General features: G+C 47.3%; 1 protein-coding gene across 3 annotated transcripts in view; it reads left to right on the plus strand.

The window, feature by feature from the left end:
* The window catches only part of ZNF341 (zinc finger protein 341), a 52,238-nt gene that overhangs the window by 11,509 nt on the left and 19,811 nt on the right, over positions 1-20,918 (plus strand). For 2 of the 3 annotated variants that reach the window (XM_020902537.2, XM_070472546.1), the window contains exons 1-7: positions 7-120; positions 6,373-6,483; positions 8,175-8,371; positions 11,365-11,514; positions 14,499-14,750; positions 18,374-18,569; positions 19,950-20,040. In XM_020902537.2, coding sequence (XP_020758196.2) covers positions 15-120; positions 6,373-6,483; positions 8,175-8,371; positions 11,365-11,514; positions 14,499-14,750; positions 18,374-18,569; positions 19,950-20,040 — 1,103 coding nt within the window. In that variant the 5' untranslated portion in view covers positions 7-14. Of the gene's footprint in view, positions 1-6; positions 121-6,372; positions 6,484-8,174; positions 8,372-11,364; positions 11,515-14,498; positions 14,751-18,373; positions 18,570-19,949; positions 20,041-20,918 lie in introns of those variants that run through there. The other variant, XM_070472545.1, reaches the window with a different exon arrangement.

Consider the following 20,918-nt stretch of genomic DNA (forward strand, 5'->3'; position numbering starts at 1 on the left):
CCCTGGCGGATCCGATGCCGCCGCCGCCGCCGCTCCCACAATGCTTGCGTAGCCCGGCTTCGGGCTTCAGCAGCAGCAGCGGCTCCAAAATGGCGCAGACTATCTTCGAGGCCCTGGAGGGTGAGCGGCGGCGGGGCCGGGGGAGGCGGCTGTTCCGCACTGTGCCCCCTCCCGCCGCGAACCCGCCGCGCCGGGCCCAGAGCGCGTGGCGGCCGCGGGGCGGAGGGCACCGGGACCGGAACAGCCGCGGAGCGGGAGGGGCACGGACGGGAACAGCCTGGGGAGCCGAGGCCTGGCGGGGGTGGGGGACCGAGGGGCCTGAACAGCCGCGGAGTTGAGGCTCAGTGGTGGTGGTGGTGGGGTCTCGGGAATGGAACAGCCGCGGGAGCCGAGGCCCAGCGGGGTGGGGGGCCACGGGACAAGAACAGCGGGAGAGGGAAGGCCCCCCCCGGGGGGGGGGGAGCACCGAGACCGGAACAGCCGGGGAGGGCTGGCGCCGCAGGGAGGGCGTCCCGGACCGGAACAGCTGCAGCCGCCAGGGCCCAGGGCCCAGGGCCCAGGGCTCGCTGGAGGGAACAGCCGGGGGTGGGGTGCAACCCGGTCTGTAACTGTGGGGTGAGCTAGGGTGCCCCGCGGATGCGAGGCCTGGGAAGGGTTGCACCCAGTGGGAACGGGGTGGGGATTCTCCTGGCAAGAATACTGGAGTGCGTTGCTAATACCCTTCTCCAGGGGATCTTCCCCACCCAGCTAGCTAATCTGGGTCGCCCACACTGTGGGCATTCTTTACCGACTGAGCCAGTAGGAAGCCCCTGAAGTTGCTTTGAGCACCAACTGCGCGCTTTGTGCTTTGGCATAGTGTCTCTAATTCGGACCAGGAAAGGATTGATGCCACCCAAAACCAGCAAACACTGCGTGCCTACTTTGTGTACCGTTCTAGGGTGCAGGGTCTTAAAAACCCAGATCAAGAAAGGATGGGTGCCAACGGTGTGGTTGGCCGGGCTACCGAGTTCCCAGACCCAAACCAGCAAACACTGGGCACCTGCTGGTTATCCTGTACGTAAATGGCCCTCAGGCTCTGGGAATTGTGAGCTTTGGAGCCAGGCAAAGGCAGAGGTCTCAGATAGTAAAGAATCTACTTGGAATGCGGGAGACCTGGGTTCAATCCCTAGGCTGGGAAGATCCCCTGGAGGAAGACATGGCAACGCACTCCGGTATTCTTGCCTGGAGACTCCCCATGGACAGAGGAACCTGGCGGGCTACAGTCCATGGGGTTGCAAAGAATCAGCCACGGCTGAGCGACTCCACACAGCACAAGGGTAGAGAACTTCCATGTGCACTTGCTGGGAGCTGGAAAGGAAGTCTTAGAGAACACAGAGCTGGGGCACAGAGTTGATGCAGGGGCGATACAGACCCAAGAATGCTCTTAGAGGAATCCGATGAGCACACACATAATCAGAGTGCAGACTGAAAGTAGGCTGGACTCGTGGTGTGTGGCTGAGGCTTTGAGCCCTACAACTCCTCAGGAAGTCTCAGTCGCGTGTCTTTTAACTTTTGGAGGATCAGGCCCAGAAACCTCCCTAAAGGTTAAGTTTTAGGAATACTCGTTGGTGAGGGACCCAGAAATTATATACTTATAGAAAAGCAGTAAAAGAGGACAACCTCAGCTGGCCTTCAGTGTTGTGATGGGAGGGCCAAGTCAGTGGATGAGAGGCCAATAGGATAAGGTGAAGTCTACTTCCTCTCTAGGTTCATGGACTCCCTCAGTGTTTGAATTTTCACTACAAGAATGTGTGTATTTTTGTGGGTTTTTTTGAAAAATAATTTTGCTTTTGCCTTTGTTATTTATTCCTTTACTTTTGCGCTGGGTCTTTGTTGCTGCATAGGCTTTCTCCTGGTGCAGCAAGCAGGGGCTACTCTAGGGGTGCACAAGCTTCTCATTGCCATGGTTCCTCTTGTTGCAGAGCACAGGCTCTAGGGTGTTCAGGCTTCAGTAGGTGCAGCCCTAGGGCTCAGTGGCTGTGGCTTACCAACTTAGCTGCTCCAAGGCATATGGAATCTTCCCAGACGAGAGGTTGAACCTGTGTCCCCTGCATTGGCAGGTGGATTCTTAACCACTGGACCACCAGGGAAGTCCTGTTTGTGTCTGTGTACTGAATAATGAAGAAAGTAAAGAAAAAGTCAGTTCCTCGGACTGTGTGATTGTGCTGGGGTTGGAGAAGGGCAGCAGAACTGTGGGGATCCAGAGGTGACCCAGGCAGTGGGAACTGCATTTCCAAAACACCTTGGGGTAAGAGAGGTCTGGGGTTCACAGAAGTTCATGTGAGCATCTAGAGATGATGCTTCTGAACTTTATCTTGGCATCAGTGTGGAGCTAAGAAGGGGTTTTCAGCAGGGGGCTGCACAAGCTAATGTATGTTTTATAAAGTTCACCCTGGCTGTGCTGAGAACAGACAGGAGGGGCCGGAGCGGCAGCAGGGAGTTGAGGCCACTGCCGCTGTCCTGCTGAGAACTGATGGTGGCCTGGGTCCCGAGGACGGATGTGGGGATGGAGAGAAAGTGGATCTGAGAAATCTTTAGGAGACAGACGAGGCTAGACTTCCTGAAGGGCTAGAAATCAAGGTGGGAAGGGAGATTGGTTAAGGAAAGAATCAGGGGTTGTCCCAGGGGCTTTGATAGGGTGTGCAGTGGTACCCTATTCTTACTGATGAGGATTACTAGGAGAAGAACAGACTTAGGGGTGAGGAACCACACATTTAGTTTGAGTTTTAGATTTGTTATTCTTCAGTTGCTAAGTTGTGTCTGACTCTTTGCAACCCCATGGACTGCAGCACACCAGGCTTCCGTTTCCTTCAGTATCTTCTGAAGTTTGTTTAAACTCATGTCCATTAAGTCAGTAGTGCCATCCAACCAGCTCGTCCTCTGTTGCCCTCTTCCTCTCCTGCCCTCAGTCTTTCCCAGCATCAGGGTCTTTTCTAATGAGTCGGCTCTTCGCATCAAGTGGCCATAGTATTGAAGCTTTAGCTTCAGCATCAATCCTTCCAATGCATATTCAGGGTTGATTTCCTTTAGGATTGACTCATTTGATCTCCTTGCTGTCCAAGGGACTCTCAAGAGTCTTCTCCAGCACCACACTCTAAAGCATGAGTTATAGAGTCATAGATAGGCAGCATTTTTATCAAGCAGTTTATTTTTTTTAGGGCACTTTTAGGTTTACACAGTTGAAAGGAAGATGCAGAGACTTCCTTTGATCTTACACATTCATAACCTCCCCTTTAATCAACATAACTCACCAGAGTGGTACAGTTGTTACCAAGAGTGAACCTGCACTGATGCATCATAAGCACTCATAGTCCATCATTTATATATTTTTAAAAAATTATTTATTTATTTATTTATTTTTGGTTCTGCTGGGTCTTCATTGCTGCAGGTGGGCTTTCTCTAGTTGTGGCGAGTGGGGGCTAGTCTTTGTTGTGGAGCAGTCTTCTTATCGTGTTGGCTTCTCTTGTTGCCAGCGCAGGCTCTAAGTGCTCTGGCTTCAGTAGTTGTGGCTCATGGCCTCTAGAGCTCAGGCTCAGTTGTGGCCCACAGGCTTAGTTTCCCCTTGGCATGTGGAATCTTCCCAGACCAGGGATTGAACCCGTGTCCCCTACATTGGCAAGCAGATTCTTATCCACTGGGCCACCAGGGAAGTCCCCATCATTTATCTTAAGTTTCATTTTTCGTGTTGTACATTCTACTGCACAACTGTATAATGACATATATCCACCCTTATTATATTAGCGTATAGAATATTTTCACTGTGCTAAAAATTCTCTGTGTTCTGCCTTTTCATCCCTCCCCGCCACCCCCTGGCAACCACTGATCTTTTTATTGTCTCCACAGTTTTGACAGGCAGTATTTTTCATTTCATTTATTTAATTTTGGCTACATGGATCTTCATTGCAATGTGTGGACTTCTCTAGTTGCAGCCTGTAGGATGTTAGTTCCCCAACCTGGGATTGAACCCACACACCCTGTATTAGAAGGCGGATTCTTAACCTCTGGTCCACCAGAGAAGTCGCAGACAGTATTTTTTTTAATTAAACTTTTTATTTTGAAATCCTTTTGTTTCTGTAGCTTCACGTGCAGATGTAGAAATAATACCGGGAGATTCTGTTTATCCTTTACCTTGTTTCCCCCAATGTAACATCCTGTAAAGCTGTTCTATAATATTACAACCAGTGACTCTACAGAACCATCCTTTCACTGCAAGATGTTGCTCTTTTTATAGCCACATCCACCTCTTCCCCTGCTCCTCATCCCCATGTCTGGCACCCTGATCTGTTGTTCTTTGTTCTCCATTTCTTTCTTTTTTAAATTGGGGGGAAACTGCTTTATAATGTTGTGTTGGTTTCTGCCATGTGACAACACAGATCAGCCATGATTATACATATGTCTCCATTTCTAAAATACTGTCATTTCAAGAATGTTATGTAATTAAAATCATAAAGTATATAACCTCCGAGAATGGCTTTTTTCACACATTGTAATTGCCTGGGATTCATCCAAGTTGTTGCTTATATCAATAGTTTGCCCCTTTTTATTACAGAGCAGTGCTCTGTGGTGTGGATGAACTGCAGTTTGTTTAACTATTCACCCACTGAAGGACATCTAACTTGTTTCCAGTCTTTTACTGTGGTGAATAAAACCGCTATAAATGTTCAGGTACAGGTTTGCACACAGATGCTGACGTGCAATTTTGCATCATGATAGAAGATTTACTGAACCTCATTCTGGGAAGGATGGACCCCAGAATGGTTTGACACTCAAGATAATAGGGAGAACTAGATGAGGGTGAGTGAGGATTCTCAGGGAGAGTGGATGAGTGAGAGGCGAGAGAGAGCCAGACAGAAGGAACCCTTCAAAACAGAAATATTTAGGAGACAGACAGGAAGAAGAAAATGAAGGAGGTAGGGAAGTAGCAAGTGGAAAGATGGGAGAAGACCCAGGAAGCTGGCGCCCTGGAGCCTTAGAAGGGGGTGTTTCAAGAAGGAACGTCCAATGCTGCCGGGTACTCTTTGGTGATTCTGGTGGAATGATGGGGGCTTAAGCCCCACTGGAGTGGGTGGAAGAGGATTGCAAAAGGGCCAGGGGAGATGGAGGGTGTAGACAACTCTCACTGGATGCTTGATGTTGAAGGAAAGAGAGATGAGAACATGGGTTCGAAGGACGCTATCTAGAGAGACCTGAATGTGTGTAGCCGCTGATGAGAAGGAGAGGTTGTGGGCATAGTGTGAGAGGGGCCAGTTGGTAGAGAGTGGCTTCTGAAGGAGCTGGAGAGGATGGAGAGAAGGCTGACCTCAGGAGGTGCACAGCTCATACCGTCACAGGGATAAGGATGGATTCAGTCTGACCACAGGATCAAATGGTTTTCAGTTAGGGGCTGGGTTGGTGTCCAGGTCAGAGCTGAGAGGTTGACCGTGAGGACGGAAAGAAAGAGGCGGCCCTCTGGGTTATTTGGAAGGGAGGCAGTGTGCCTTGGGGGCCACTTAGGTGTGAGGAGGCCTGTCCTTCAGCTGGTGACATGCTGGACAGTGTACTACTGAGAACCGCAACAGTGACAGCTGATTGGAAAACGTAAATGTAGTCAGCTTCTCAAGAACCGCCCCCAACCCCCACCCAAATCCAGATTACGCTGTTTATTGAGGATCTGAAAAAATAAGCACACATTAGAAAACAGGAGAAGCCCAAGTACAAAGAGATTTGTGGCATTTGTGGGGTGTGGTTGGGGAAGACTCAGTAACGTGATTTCCAGAGGGGTTATTGCACTTTGGATTAGATTCATCCATGAGTAAGAGAGAAGCCCAAACTAGCAGTGGCTTAAACAGGCTAGAAGTTTATTTCTCTTGTGTGAGAGTCCAGAAAAAGGCACCCTACAGCTGTGACAGTGGCTGTCTTCTTCCAGGTCTCCAGAGGCCCAGGATCTAGCCAGTTTTTTGCCCTGCAGTGCCTAGGGCCTGGCCCTTGTCCTCATGATCTGGGATGGCAGCTGAACTTCCCACCATCACCTTCTTGTTCTAGGAAGCAGGATGGACAAAGAAGGCGGTCTCATACTGGACAGCTTTTAAGAAAACTTCCCCAAAACTCCTATGGGCCAGAACTTAGACATTCTCTAGCTGCAAGTGTGGCTGGGAAATGTAATCTTTCTTCTGGGGCCATGATTCTAGTCCCAAGTCTTGGGTTCTGTTACAGTAGAAGCAGGAGAGAATGTATATCAGGGCATGGCCAACCACTTTTACCACTGGGGCCTTGCAGCAGGTTTGGCTTTTTAAGGGTGAAGTCACAGCAGGATGCTGGATTCACCTTCCAAAAAGACTGCTTTTCTTTCTTCAGGAATGGACAATCAGACTGTCTTGGCCGTCCAGTCGTTGTTGGATGGCCAAGGAGCAGTTCCTGATCCAACAGGCCAGAGTGTCAATGCACCCCCTGCTATCCAGCCACTGGGTGAGTATCTGCTCAGGTTCATCAGCAGGAAGGGTAAGGGGCTTCCTGTGAAAAACAGGTGGGGCTGATGAGAGGGTGTGGGAGTGAACTGCCCACTGTGGTCCCCTGGTTTTCCTCCAGTGTCTGAACCCTCTCCCCTTCCTCCCAGCCTGTATCTTCAGGATCAGACCCTTCGCCGCTTAGCTCTGAGGCCACTGGTCCTCAATCCCTTAGTAAGTGTGGGGATCATGACAGAGAATGGCTGGGAGCCCTGATGTTTGTGCCTTTGACCCAAAGTAGTTCCTCACCCTCCTCTCTATGAGACTAAACTTGAGTCTCTCCAATTTACAACTCAGGCTCTTGAGACAAGAAGAGGGCTTTCTTCAGAGCCCTATGTGAGTCTGTGTGTTCATCTGTTCATGCTACAAAGATTTTTGAGTGCTTGGGAACCATGCTGGGGACAGAGAGATATGTGCCTAGTTTGAATCCTTGCTCCTGAAGTTTGGCTCTGTGACCTTGGGGAAATGAGTTAACCTCTCTGTGCCTCAGTTTCTACGTGTGTACAATGAGAACAATAGTCCACCTCATAGTAATCTTGTGAGGGTACTTGGGATTTAGTTTTAGCTGTTGTAAATAAGAAATGCAAGTTTCTTGTAATTTGTACAAGATTAAAGTTTCTCTGTGGTATGACGTCCCAGTGACTCAGACCCCTTCTTTTGTATGGCTCTGCTGCTCTCAGCATGGGTCCAGGATGGCTGCTCCAACCTCCTACTTTCATTTCCACACTCCAGCCAATAGGAAGGGAAGAAGGAAGGAAGTGGAAGTCATGCCCCTTCCTTTTAAGAGAAAGTTGTATAGACAGAATACTTCTTCTTTTATCCTATTGGTTGGAATTTAGTCACGTGACTTGTCTAGCTGCAGAGAAGTCTAGGAAGTATGTTCTTTAACTAGATGGCCATATTTCTCACTAAAATTTGTATTGTTTCCAAAGGAAGAGTGAATATTGAAAACTTTGGCATGGTACATAGCCTGTAGTGGGCCTTCAGTTATGGGTGGTGTTAACTATAGCTAATCTTTCATTTAGTTTTACATGCATTCAACAGATAGCCACTGAAGGCCTCCTATGTGCCCAGAAAATATTGTAGTTATGGTGATGAATAAGACATATTTCCTTCCCTTACAAAATGTGGTGGTGGTGGGGAAAATGTGATGAGAGGCTTGCTCAGAGGAAGGAACTGTGAACATTGCTTTAGGAGGGCTTCCTGGAGGAGGTGACATCTAGGCTGAGCCTTGCAGAATGAGTCATTCTGGGAGAGGCAGCTTGGCAGGGGGAGCAGGGGATGGAGAGGTGCCCAGGAGTGTGATCATGCAGCCCATTTGGGGACTGGTGAATAAATAAATGCAGGCAGGATAAAGATTCTGACTGTCTCAACCTTGAAGCGAAGCCACCTTACTAGTTCCTGATTTCTGATTTTTTTGATACCTGTGTGAACTTGGCTGGATATTCCTGAAGGTGCTAATGTGATTTGAAAGCTCATGGGAAGCACAGAGTTGATGCTTGACCCTCAAGCACTGAGTGATGGAATGCCATTAGTTTGCCTTTCTCATGGTCCAGCCATGGGCCTCCATTTCTCACTGTGATGCCCTCTCCTTTTCTCTTGCTTTTTTTCGTTATTTCTCTCCTTCTGCTACTCTGCGGGTGTGACCCTTAGATGATGAGGATGTCTTTCTCTGCGGGAAGTGTAAGAAGCAGTTCAACTCGCTTCCAGCGTTTATGACCCACAAGCGGGAACAGTGCCAAGGGAGTGCCCCACCCCTGGCCACCGTCTCACTGGCCACCAACAGCATCTACACACCTTCTGCAGCACCCTCAGCCGTCCAGCAGGCCCCGCCTCCTCCCAATCGCCAGGTATTCATTCATTTGTTTTGTTCATTCATCTATTCAAGTCTTTTTTGAGCACCCACTGTGTGTCACGCTTTGTGTGGGCACCAGGGGTACAGGAGTGAACAAACAGACCAGGTCACTGCCACCATGGCATAAGGTAAGATAGACACCACCCAAAAGACGTGTTGAGATGGACTTCTCCCAGGACAAGTGCGGAGAGGGGATACCAGGGCAGGGCTGGGAGGTTTTGCCCATTTGCATGTGATACACAATAGGATGAGCTCAGAGAAAAGGTGACATTTGTGCAGAGATCTTGGGAGAAATAGTCATGCAACTCCTTGGGGAAAGGGTATTCTGGGGGCAGATCAGCAAGTGCAAAGGCCCTGAGGCAGGAGTGTGCTGGGTTTATTCCAGGAACAGCAAGGAGGTGAGAGTGGCTGGAGCTGAGTGAGTGAGGAGGAGGGTAAGAAGTGATAAGGTCAGAGACGCAATAGGGAGACCTTGGCAAATTGTGTGGCTTTTACTCTGCATGAGATGGGAGCCATGGGAGGGTTTTGAGCAGGAGAGGGATATAGTCTGATTTATGGAGAAGGCAATGGCAACCCTCTCCAGTATTCTTGCCTGGAGAATCCCATGGACAGAGGAACCTGGTGGACTGCAGTCCATGGGGTCACAAAGAGTCGGACACGACTGAGTGACTAACAACAACAGCAACAAATACTTTAATTAGATCACTGCAGCTGCTGTAGGGAACAGATTATTTTTTTTGTTCAGGAGATAACTTTTTATTTTATATTGGAGTACAGTTGATTAACAACATTGTGTTACTTTCAATACAGCAAAGTGATTCAGTTTTACATATACATTTATCTATTGTTTTTCAAATTCTTTCCCCATTTAGGTTGTTACATAATACTGAGCAGAGTTCCCTGTGCTGTAGGATAGGTCCTTGTTGGTTGTCCATTTTAAATATAGCAATGTGTACATGCCAATCCCAAACTCCTTAACTGTCCTTTCCCCAACCCTTACCCCAACAGATTTTGATGGGAGTCAAGAGAAAAGTCCAGAGACCCATTAGGAGACTACTGTACAAATCTAGCAGTGGGTGGTGGTGGGTGGCTTGACCAGGATAGTAGCAGTGGAGTAGAGAGAAGGGATGAGACTTTAGAAATATTTTGAAAGTGGAACTGGCCGAGGTAGTGGCTGGATTGGATGTAGGGTGTGAGATTAAGAGGAGGCAAGTGTGCCCAGAGTTGGAGTTGCCATTCATTGAAGTGGGGAGAACATGGAGGAGATTTGGAGTTAGCTGCTCATGTTGAATTTGAGATGCCCACTGGACCCTTAAGTAGAAGCGATGAAAATGCAGACAGATAGACAAGTCTGGAGGTCAGGGGATGCCCCATGCTGGGTGTATCTGGAGAAGCTTCCAGAGTCCTCAGTCAGGAACACAGTTCTAAAGCAAAGACACCATGGATGGGAGCTCAGAAGGATTAAAGAATCCCCATAAAGGGGACGGGCTTGTCCCAGGATGCCACGTCATGGGGTTAGATTTCCCTTTGACTTCCTCTTGTCTCTTTCTTCCTCTAAAATGAGGGGCCTCCAACTTTCAGGATCTAATGCCTGATGATCTGATGTAATAATCATAGAAATAAAGTGCACAATAAATTTAAGGCTCTTGAATCATCCGAAACCACCCCCCTGCTCCATACCTAGTCCGGGGAAAAATTGTCTTCCATGAAACTGGTCCCTGGTGCCAAAAAGGTTGGGGACTGCTGCTCTAAAACATTAATCTTCTGCCGTTGTATACACATAATTCCTGCCATCAAAATAAACACATCCACCCCCAGATCCCTAGGACACTGTGCACTGAAACTTTTCAGGTTACCACAGACGTCTTCTAACACAGAACATAGTTGTTTTTCTCACTCCTTGATTATGAGTTTATTTAGTAGAAGATGTTCTTCCTCTCCTGACTCCCTTTTTTATTTTCAGTAGGGGAGAGGGAAATTCTTCCAGTCCTGGCCAAGGAGAAAACCTTAGCACACAATCAACTGGTTAGGGGCAAACCGAAATCCCTCTGTCTAAGTGAGCTGGATGGACATGGAAATGATTTTCCTTTTTTTTTGCCTCAGGCTAATGCATGTGACATTGTAAAAATACAGGTCACTGCCTTTCCTGGCGGTGACATGGGGTGCGTCCCTAACCTGCCCAGGCTGTCCTTGCTTGGTTGAGGGCAAGGACTTCTGTTGGAATTGGGGGCTCATTTACTGCTGTCCCCTGGGGTCCTATAGACAGGTGACTTAAGATGCCAGAAAAGAAAGGCAACAAATAAACAAAACACCCTTTGCATTTACAACGGGAAAGTCACTGCATGTTTGACACCCTTTTATAAGGTCTGCCATTCATCTTTGCTGTTAACCTGAGAGCATATTATTATATTTTCACATACTTACTGAAGTACCCGCAGGAATTACATAGTAGTATTGTCTTGGATTTTTTTGTTTGTTTGTTTTGGATTTTTAAAGATGAGAATATATAATGTACATATTGTTATAAAATTTAATTTTCCATTCAGTACCTCTTACTTGCCGTCTATAGTATTCTATCCATGAATATATTACATGTTTTTAAATCTAGCCTCCTATTGATGGACATCGAGGTTTTTTCCAGTTTTTCACTATTAGAAACAAGGCTGTGCAGAGTCCTCTTTTTTGTGGACTCCTGTGGACAAGTGTGAATATTTCTCTAGGACAGAGGTCAGGAAGGATTGTTGCTAGATCATAGGTTATAGGCATTGCAGGGACGTGTGACTTATTCTCCTTATTTGATATGAGGAAATGCAGGTTGAGAGAGGTGGAGTGACTTTCCCGGGGTCATGTGACAGGGAGCAGTAGCAAAGGTGGAGATGGAATCTAGGTCTGTGGGACTCCAGAACCCAGATCTTTTCTACCATGCTTTCTGCTTCCTTCCAGAATGTCACACATGTTCTTTCCATCTCTTTCTCTCTCACTGTCCAGATCTCCACGTACATCACAGTGCCCCCATCCCCGCTGATCCAGACCCTGGTGCAGGGGAACATCTTGGTAAGCGATGATGTGCTCATGTCTGCCATGTCAGCCTTCACGTCCCTGGACCAGCCCATGCCCCAAGGCCCCCCACCTGTGCAGGTAAGGAGGTGGCCAGTTTCTCACAGGATCTTGATTTTTGGTCTGCAAGTTGATTCCTGCAGATTCAGAATCTTGTAGAAAGAAGGGGGCTTGACCCCAGCTCTTTTTCAAGCTGAGGAGGACTGTCGGCTCCCTGCTTGGCCAGCCCTGCTGTGGATGGGGAAGCTGATGTGTTCAGCTGGGCCCCACAGCATGACTCTGGGGTTTCATAGCCATAGTCCGGTTCTTTTGACTCGTAGTTCTATTCTTTTTTTAAAAACTACTATTTTTTAAAAATTTTGGCTGTGTTGGGTCTTCATTGCTGCGTGCACAGGCTTTTCCCCGGTTTTGGAGATTGGGGGCTGCTCTTTAGTTGTGGTGTACAGGCTTCTCATTGCAGTGTCTTCTCTTGGCGCAGAGCACAGGCTCTAGGGTGAGCGGGTTTCAGTAGGTTCGGCTCGAGGACTCAGTAGTCAGGGTTCCTGGGCTCTAGAGCACAGGCTCAATAATTGTGGCACATGGGTTTAGTTGCTAAGCGGTGTGTAAGATCTCCCTGGATAAGGGGTCAAACCCGTGTCCCCTGCACTGGCAGGTGGATTCTTTACCACTGAGCTACTAGGGAAGCCCTTCTATTTTTATTCTTTGCGGAAGTGTTCCATGTCCACTAGAAAAACACTAGAAAGTACACAAAAGAAAAGTTTTTTTTTTTAAGTTTAATTATTCTTAATATTGAAAGAGACAGGGCAACCAACTGAATTTTCAATTCTTGGTTAGATTCTAGATAGGGTGTGGGGGTTTGGGGTGAGGGAAGCCTTAAAGGCCTTATTGGGATACTTAGGGAGATTAGAATATGGAGGAATTTGAATATTTTAGATAATAGTATTATATCTGTTCAATTTCCTGTGTGTGTTCATCAAATTGTTACATAGGAGGATGTCCTTGTTCTTAGGAGATGCATCTGAGTAGTTTTAAGGAATCAAGTGTCATGATGTTTGTAGCTAACTTTCAAGGGGCTTGACAAAACGCAGGTATGTATGTGTGTATATGTACACACACACACGTGCACTGCAGATGCAGCAAGATGGTAACAACTGGTAAATTAAATGAGGTAGAAAGAGCATTCATTGTATTCTGTTTGCAACCTTTCTGTAGGTTTGAAATTCTACAGAATAAAAATTGGAAAGTCAAACAAGCACTCTTACTCCCTCCACCGAGAGAAAACACTACCAAAATTTTGATGTCTGGATTTCCTGACCTTCGAATGCAAATAGAGATAGAAATAGCTTTTTATATAAATATGTGTAAAGTATACACATGTATATAAATGGATCTTACCTGCACTGTTCTGGAACTTGCTTTTCTTACTTTGTTTGTGCACTCAGTCATATCCGACTCTTTGTCATCCCAATGGACTGTAGCCCACCAGGCACCTCTGTCCATGGAATTTTTCCAGGCAAGAATACTGGAGCCAGTTGCTGTTTTCTACTCCAGGGGGTCTTCCTGGCCCAGTGATTGAACCTGAGTCTCTTCTGTATCTTGCGTTAACAGGCGGATTCTTTACTACTGCACCACCTGGGAAGCCCTTTCTTTCTTGGCCTTTTGTTTAACATCATTTTCTATCTATGCCTACAACCCTACATCATTATTTACTGAAGTGTTCCTCGGAACAGTGGCTTCTTGGGATTTTCCAATAGAAAAAGGATCATTGGTCCAAGCAGCCTGAGGTGGAAGCATTGTACTTCTTCCCTTGCTCTGTCCCTGGGTTTTTCCTGCAGTAAATACTGCAGAAATACTTTTGATTTTGTCAACTCAGATTTTTCCCCCAATATATTTGACCATGGAACCCAAGGAACAGCAATTAAGAGAAGCACCCTTTATTGAATACTGATCAGCACCATCACTGTAACAGCCACAAAGGATTCTGTTCCATTCCAAGTGGATGGACCATCCTGTTTAGCCAGACTTCCAGTGGGAGGACATGTAGTCATTGCCAATTTTTGCTATTATAAAAATGACGAGTGACATCTATGTATGATTATCTTTGCCTACCTGGTTGAATTTTTTGTAGAATCAATTGCTAGAAGTCAGTGGCTGTGTTTCAAGGATCCATAGCCACCCACACATTTCGTGACTCTCTAGAAAGACTCCCAGGGCTCAGGATGCTTGTGCTGTTGGCTGGTTTAAAGTAGAAGGATACACAGCAGGACCAGCAAGGAAGAAAGACCCAGCAACTGGAGTCTGCAGGAAATCAGCGTTCTTCCAAGTCTCCAGCGTTCTTTGCCTCGGGAAAGTGGGGAGAGGCTGCTCAGGGCACATGGTGTCCTCCAGCAGTCAAGAGTGCCCAGAGTTTCTGCCAGGAAAGAACACCTTTGACTCTAAGGCCAGGGCTTCTGTTGTGGATTGGTCATGTAGGCTTCCAGCCACACAGCACAATTCCAGATACCCTGGTCAGAAGGAGTTGTTCACCATAAATCACATTGTTGTGCAAACTGTCTAGGTAGTTGGTACACTAGGGCCAGTGCCCCAGGTAGGCAAAATAGCCTCATCAACATAGGGAACCTGCAGGACTTAACTGACTGTCCAGTGATTAAGACTCCGAGCTTTCAAGAACAGGGGGCATGGGTTTAATCCCTGGTCCACATGACGCACAGTGCAGCCAAAACAAACAAAAAATCAGGGAATCTTCTACAAGGCAGGTTCTCAGATGCCAGTTCAGAGCCAGTCCTACAAGCAAGCCCTTCTAAAGACAGCAACATTAGGCCTGCTCTATGAGTTCATTTCAGCACAGGCTGGGCCATTTTTGCTGACTTTCATAGAGAAAAAGACACCAATACCAGTCTGATGGCTCCTTGGAATTCTCCCATGATCTGGTCTCCATGCCTGCTCTCTGCCTTGTCCTCTCTTCTTCCCACAAGCCTGGCTAAGGCAAGTGTCCTTCCCTGCTGATAAATCAGACAGCTGGTCTCAAGAGGCTATGACAATTTAATTTTCTCTTGTGATTTCAGAGTAACCTGAATATGCATCCTGCACCGAACTACCTGGCCCAGCCTCCACCTCCTCCCCCGCCCCCTCCCCCGCTGCCCCCACCCCCACCCCCCCAACCCCCCCCACCCCAACCCCAGAGTCTGGGCCCCCCCGGGCGTCCCAACCCTGGCGGGAATGGCGTGGTGGAGGTGTACAGTGCCACAGCACCCCTCACTGGGAGTGGAACGGTAGAGATCCAAGCACTAGGAATGCAGCCCTACCCACCCCTGGAGGTGAGCAGACGCTGGGGCTTGGGGTGAAGAGGGAAAAGCTGGTCATGGTTGTCCCGGGTAACCCGAGCCTTTTCTGATGCCAGAGATACTGTGGGGGCAAAACCAGCTCAAGCTATCATACGTGTAAAGGTAAAACGCACCCCATGAGAAGGTGGAATGAAGCAGGGGTTGTAGCAGAAATACAAGCTGTCCTCAGGGAGTACTCGGGACAGTCAAGAGAATACCTGTCTTTGGGGAAGGGATTCCAAAAAAATTATATATGTGAGTGTCTCATATGTTTTAACAAGCTAGGTGTATCAGTTAGCTATGGCTGTGTAAGAAATACAGTATATGGGGAAAGATGTGTATTGTTCTCACGTCTGTGGTGGTCAGCTTGGCAACTGCTGATCTTGGCTGGGTGCTCCCACATGTCTGGAGGTTGGCTGACTGGCTGCTGCTCTAAAGTGGCCTCGGGTGGAATAATCAGGTTGGGTGACCCAACTCTGCTCCAGGCAGCTTTCCTTCTCAAGCAGGCTGCCCAGGCATGGTCTCACCGCAGTGGTGGACGTGCAGTAATGCAAGCAGAAATGCTCAAGACTTCTTGAGGCTTAGGCTTGTAAGTGACACAGTGTCACTTCTGCTGGTGAAAGCAGGTCACAAGGCCAGCTTAGGTTGAAGGAGTATGGAAATAGATGCCACCTCTCGATGGGAAAAACTCCAAGTCACACTGGGAAAGGGCCTGGGTACCAGAAGAGGTAGTATCGAGGACATTCAGGCAGTGTACAGGCATACCCTGGTTCATTGCATTTTGCAAATATTGTGTTTTTTGTTGAGCAAGTCTATCAGTGCCATTTTTCCAACAGCATTTGTTCCCTTTGTGTCTCTGTGTCAAAGTTTTGGTAATCTTTACAACATTTCAACCTTTTTCATTGTTATTGTATTTGTCGTGATGATCTGTGATCTTTGATGTTATTACTGTTACTTGCTGAAGGTTCAGATGTGGTTGGCATTTTTTTTAGCAATAAAGTCAAAAAAATTTTTTTAATGGAAAAAAAAAGTTTTTTTAAATTTAGATACATACTTTTTTTAGGATATAATGCTATTGCATACTTAGATTATAAGATAGAGTAAACATAACTTTTTTCATAACACAACTTTTTTTCATAAACATGACTTTTATATGCACTGGAAAAAAAAAATTGTGTGACTTGCTTTATTGTGGTATTTGCTTTATTGCAGTGGTCTGTAACTGAACCCACAATATCTTCAAGGTGTGCCTGTGTCATATGTACTATATTAATTCCCAGCTGAAGAGTTTCAAACTACAGGCAGTGTACTCTCAAGGCACTGAGAGTTCAGAACCATGCCAGGCACAAGTGCTAGGGGGCATGGTTATGACAGAAGGAGCCTGCCTGCACTTGAGGTCACATTATCTCAGACTCACTCTAGAATCCAGCCATACAGACATTCTATGTCAGATGGTCTCTCTGGAAATAGAACTAGACTGGAGGAAAATTCCATCACCAGCCATGTAATGTTCTAAGACCCTGCAGGGGGATTTTCCCTACCCTGGGGGAATAAAGCAAGGACTTGGCTGAATTTTTTAAAAATTAATACATGTGTATGTACGGCTGAGTCCCTTTGCTATTCACCCGAAACTCTCACAGCGTTGTTTGTCAATCAGCTATACCCCAATACAAAATAAAAAGTTAAGAATCTGAGTCACCAGTTGATCAGTAAAAATGACTTGGAAATTTTGTATTTAAATGTTTAAATAAATAAATAATATTTAAAATTTTTAAAATAATTAAGCTAGTGAGATGCTGAGAGGATGGTGGTGGCCTCATAGATAGAGGGGCCAGCATAGGGATAGCTGCTGTTGTTTATTTTTCATGTAGACAAAGAGTGCTCTCTGAAAACAGAGCCTGAGTCGTCTTTGATTTGCATCCTTGGCACCTAGCAGAGACCTGGCCTGTGGGACACCTGCAGTTGGTGTCTGAAATAGGGTGCTTTGACCTCGGTTTCAGAGGAGAGACTCTAGAACGGGAACTCCCCTTGTAGAGCCGTGAGGATAATGAGAACTAACCCAGTGGCAGTCGTATCATTGCTCAGGAGTGACTTGGATGATGGGTGAATTCATTCGCCGTGACAAATATTGAGTGTTGGATTGGTCAGGAAAATTGAAATCACTCTAGGTATTTATAACAGAGGGATTTAATACAGGAACTTAAATCTGTAGGGCTGATGGAAGGGCTGGAGGAGTAAAAGTCAGGGTTGGCAAGAACCGCTCGTTTTCAGGGTCACTGTTGTGGCTTGGCCCTTGTAACTAGGACACTGTACTTGGTGAGAAAACTGTAGGATTCTGTTGCTGAGGTTTCAGCTGCCCTGCCGTCCTCAGGGCTGGTAATCAGGAGGGGAATGTAGGGTACAGCTTGCCACTCCAAAATTCATGACTGCTAACCTGCCTGTCTCGCAGCTTGGCTGCCAAGGAGAACAGTTTCTACCTCCCTTCTGCCTTCAAATCTCATGCAGATGCTTCTCATGGGCAGAACTCAATTTGTGTTCAGAACTGTGCTGGCAGGGGTACTTGAGAATGTGGTTTCAAGCCAGCCACCTCTGCATTTCAGGGAAGAGCATGGGCGGGTGTAGGAAGGTGCCAAGGGCCGACAGGCAAGACCTGGCAGAAGCACCTAGTGGTGCTGTATAAGATGCCTGAGACCTCCATAAGTGAATTCATTCATTCAGCAAATGTTTATTGAGTGCCCACTCTGTGCCAGGCATTCCTCTAGGCCTGGGAATAGAGGAAGAAACAAAAGCAGAGCAGAAGTCCCTGCCTGCATGAAACTAGGCAGATAATAGACAAGGTAAGTAAGTAAAATGCATAATTTATTAGATAATGATGCATTTAAGGAGGAAAATGAAGCAGAGGAGAGGAAGTGGAATTTTGGGTAGGGCAACCCAGGAAGACCAATGAATGATAGGTAGATGAAGGAATAAATGAATTCTTTACAATACCCCAGTTGTCATGATGTGAGTTTAGTGGTCACTGAGTTTGGGTGGCTCAGAATTCCTTTGGTAATTTCTCGTGGCTTCAGTGTCAATTCCTAGTCAAAGGATGCCTACTGGTGTGGCATCAGGCAGAGTTGGTTAGGAAGTGGAGTTGCTGGTGATGGCATAGACCCTTCTGACTTCCTAGTTCTCCTGTGCAAGAGGTCTGTTACTAACAACAACAATAATGGCCATCACAACAGCTGATGTTGATTGGGTGCTTACTACTTGCCAGGCTCTCTTCTAAGCTCTATTCTCATATGGGGTTGCTATAATTAGTCCCATTTTACAGATGCAGAAACTGAAACAGAAGTTAAAAGACTTGCCCAAGGTCACTTAAATGATAAGTGGCAGAATCAGGATTTGAACCCAAGCAGCCTGGTTCCAAAGCTGCTTCTAGCTTGCTGGCTTCATGGAGTTCTATTCAAAGGGGTCTTGGGAGTGACTGGGGGGACTTAGTGAGGTGGAGGTGTTAGGGTGGTGATGTAGCTGTGGGTGGCTGAGATCAGCCAGGGCCACAGTGAAGGTCCCACTACCTGGGGCAGCTTTTCCCCTCCCTTCCCAGGACACTCTCCCTGACTTTGCTGTCCTTCTAGGTGCCAAACCAGTGTGTGGAGGCTCCTGTATACCCCACACCCCAGGTGTATAGCCCTGGCAAACAAGGATTCAAACCAAAAGGACCAAATCCTGCTGCCCCTATGACCAGTGCCACTGGGGGCACAGTGGCCACCTTTGACTCCCCCCCATCACTGAAGACCCGACGGACCAAAGGTTCCAGTGGACTCCCAGAAGGTGGGCACACAGCCTGTCGTGGCATCTCTCCTCAGCAGGGATGTACCTGTCCACAGGCTGCTTAGTTCCAGTCTTCCCTTTTGTGATAGTTAGGATTAAGTTTGGTTGCATGTAGTGGAAAATCCAAAATAAGAGTGACTCCAAAGTGGTAAAATATTGTTGTTCTGTGCAAAACAAGTCCAGAGACAGGCAATCTGGAGTTTGTACACCTAAATAATCACCAGGCACCCACATTTCTTCTGTCTTTCTGCTTCATCATTCCTAGAACATGACTTTTGTTCTTAGGTGCTTCATTGTGTAAGATGGCTGCTGAAGCTCCAGTCATCAAATTTCATATTCCAAGCGTCTGGAAGAAGGATAAAAGAAGCATCTCCCAGCTCACAGAAGTTCTAAACATGATGCTTTTGCTTACATTTCATTGGTTACTAAGTCATATGACCATATCTGTCTCCAACGGAAGCTGGGAAATGTCTCTTTTAGCCAGAAACATTGATGCTCCTATTATGTAGGGGATTTGTGAAGAAAGAAGAAGAGAAGAGTGGGTATTAGGCAGGCAAGCAGCAATGTCTGCCACCCTGATAGAGATGCTAAGTATGTGGTTGGGGACAGTGTCAGAAAGTAGTGGTAGTAGAGAAAGGCAGAAGAACTGAGAGTTTTCAGGGGCTTCCAGCCCCTTCCTTCCTTTCACAAATGTGTTGAGCATCTGTGTGCCAGGCTTGGTGTCAGAACTGGAAATACAGCATCTTGGGTCATGATTTCCTTACCCTTAATTACTCACAGTTTAATGGGAGAGACTGACTGGGAATAAATAAATGTTTATGGGTCACTCTAGAAAGAAGATTAACAGTACTGTGATTGAGAATACTGGAGAGAGACTGGAAAATGCTGCTGCCTATCTGTCTAGGGGTGAGGAGGAAACAGTCTTGTGACTGTCTGAGGGACAAGCATTTTGGGCAAGGGGGAACAGCAGGTGCAAAGGCCCTGAGGTGGGACCATGTATACGGTCTTCCGAGGTTAGCCAGGAGTCCACTGCAACTCGATTGTAAGAATAATCGGGTTGGTAGGAAGTACAGGATGCAGAGCCCCATAGGCCACGGCAGAGAGGATGGATTTTATCCTCCAGCAGCAGGGAGTCTTTGAGGGGTTTGCTCTACTTTCCCAGTCAGAGCGTGTCCTGGAATTTCTTCTCCCAGGCCCTATGAGAGACTTAGCTCTGCTTCTTCCCCAACCTGTCCATGGATGTAGACCTCCTAGGATCTGGGCTGTCTGGCCCTGGGTCTAGGGGTAAAGTGGCTGGAAGCTGCCCTTCAGTTGTGTTGCCAGCCTTACCATCCCCTTCTTTGTCTTTTTCTGTGTGTGTCTTTTTTTATTTTTCATCAGCTGCAGGGAAGCCAAAGGCTCAGAAACTCAAGTGCTCATATTGTGACAAGTCATTCACCAAAAACTTTGACCTGCAGCAGCACATCCGAAGGTAACCGGGCGTGGTGGGGCAGGTGGCCCCTGGGCAGCCCTGGCGGGGAGGCAGGATGGGGAATCCACAGTGGAAGCAGTGCTCATTTCCCCACCCCCTTCGCCTGGTGGTGACCAAGGCCCCAACTGGTCTGTCATGGTTCTCAGGCCTTCCATCCAGCTCAGGATGATTTTGCCCTTTTCTTCCTCAGTGGGAAGGATCTGTGGAGCCTGCCTGCCATGATGAGGAAGGTCCAAGGTGGGAATGGAGGAGGCGGAATTGACTTGAATGGCTAGAGGCTTTGCAGGTGGGAGGCGTGCCTCAGCCCTCACTTCTGTAGAAAGGCTTGACCTCGGGGTTAGCGATGCTCTGTGAACGTGCCTCTGCAAGCTCTCTGCTCGCTCAGGACTAACCATGACACCGCTTGTCTCAAGAACATGCAAGGAGCCCCTCTGGACCTCAGGTTTTCCATTGTGAAGTGGAGGGGTGATCTTGTTCGATGTTTCTCATAGAGTGAAACACTGGGATGTGAGATGACTTTAGGTGGTTTGTGGATATGGGTGTTGAAAATTTCTAAAAGATATAGTGAGAAAAACTTTTTCCATTTCTTTCAGAGGAGAAAGCCTCAGTTAGGTGTGGTCTGTCTTTAACACCTCGTACAGTTTTGCTCATTATAACAGAGAGAGAAGGGGGAAGGGAGGGAGAGAGAGTGCCCAAGATTCCAGCCATGGTGGGCAATAGCTTCTCTGTAGACCAGGGTCTACCAGCCTATTGAGATGTCTTAGATCACATCATTCCTTCTGTGGGGGCTGCCCTGTGCCTTGAAGAATGTTCAACATTCCTGACCTCTAACCACTAGATGCCAATAGCCCCCCCTCATTCCTCAGCTGTAACAACCC

This window comes from Odocoileus virginianus, chromosome 9 (assembly GCF_023699985.2).
Source record: "Odocoileus virginianus isolate 20LAN1187 ecotype Illinois chromosome 9, Ovbor_1.2, whole genome shotgun sequence".
NCBI classification, from domain to species: domain Eukaryota; kingdom Metazoa; phylum Chordata; class Mammalia; order Artiodactyla; family Cervidae; genus Odocoileus; species Odocoileus virginianus.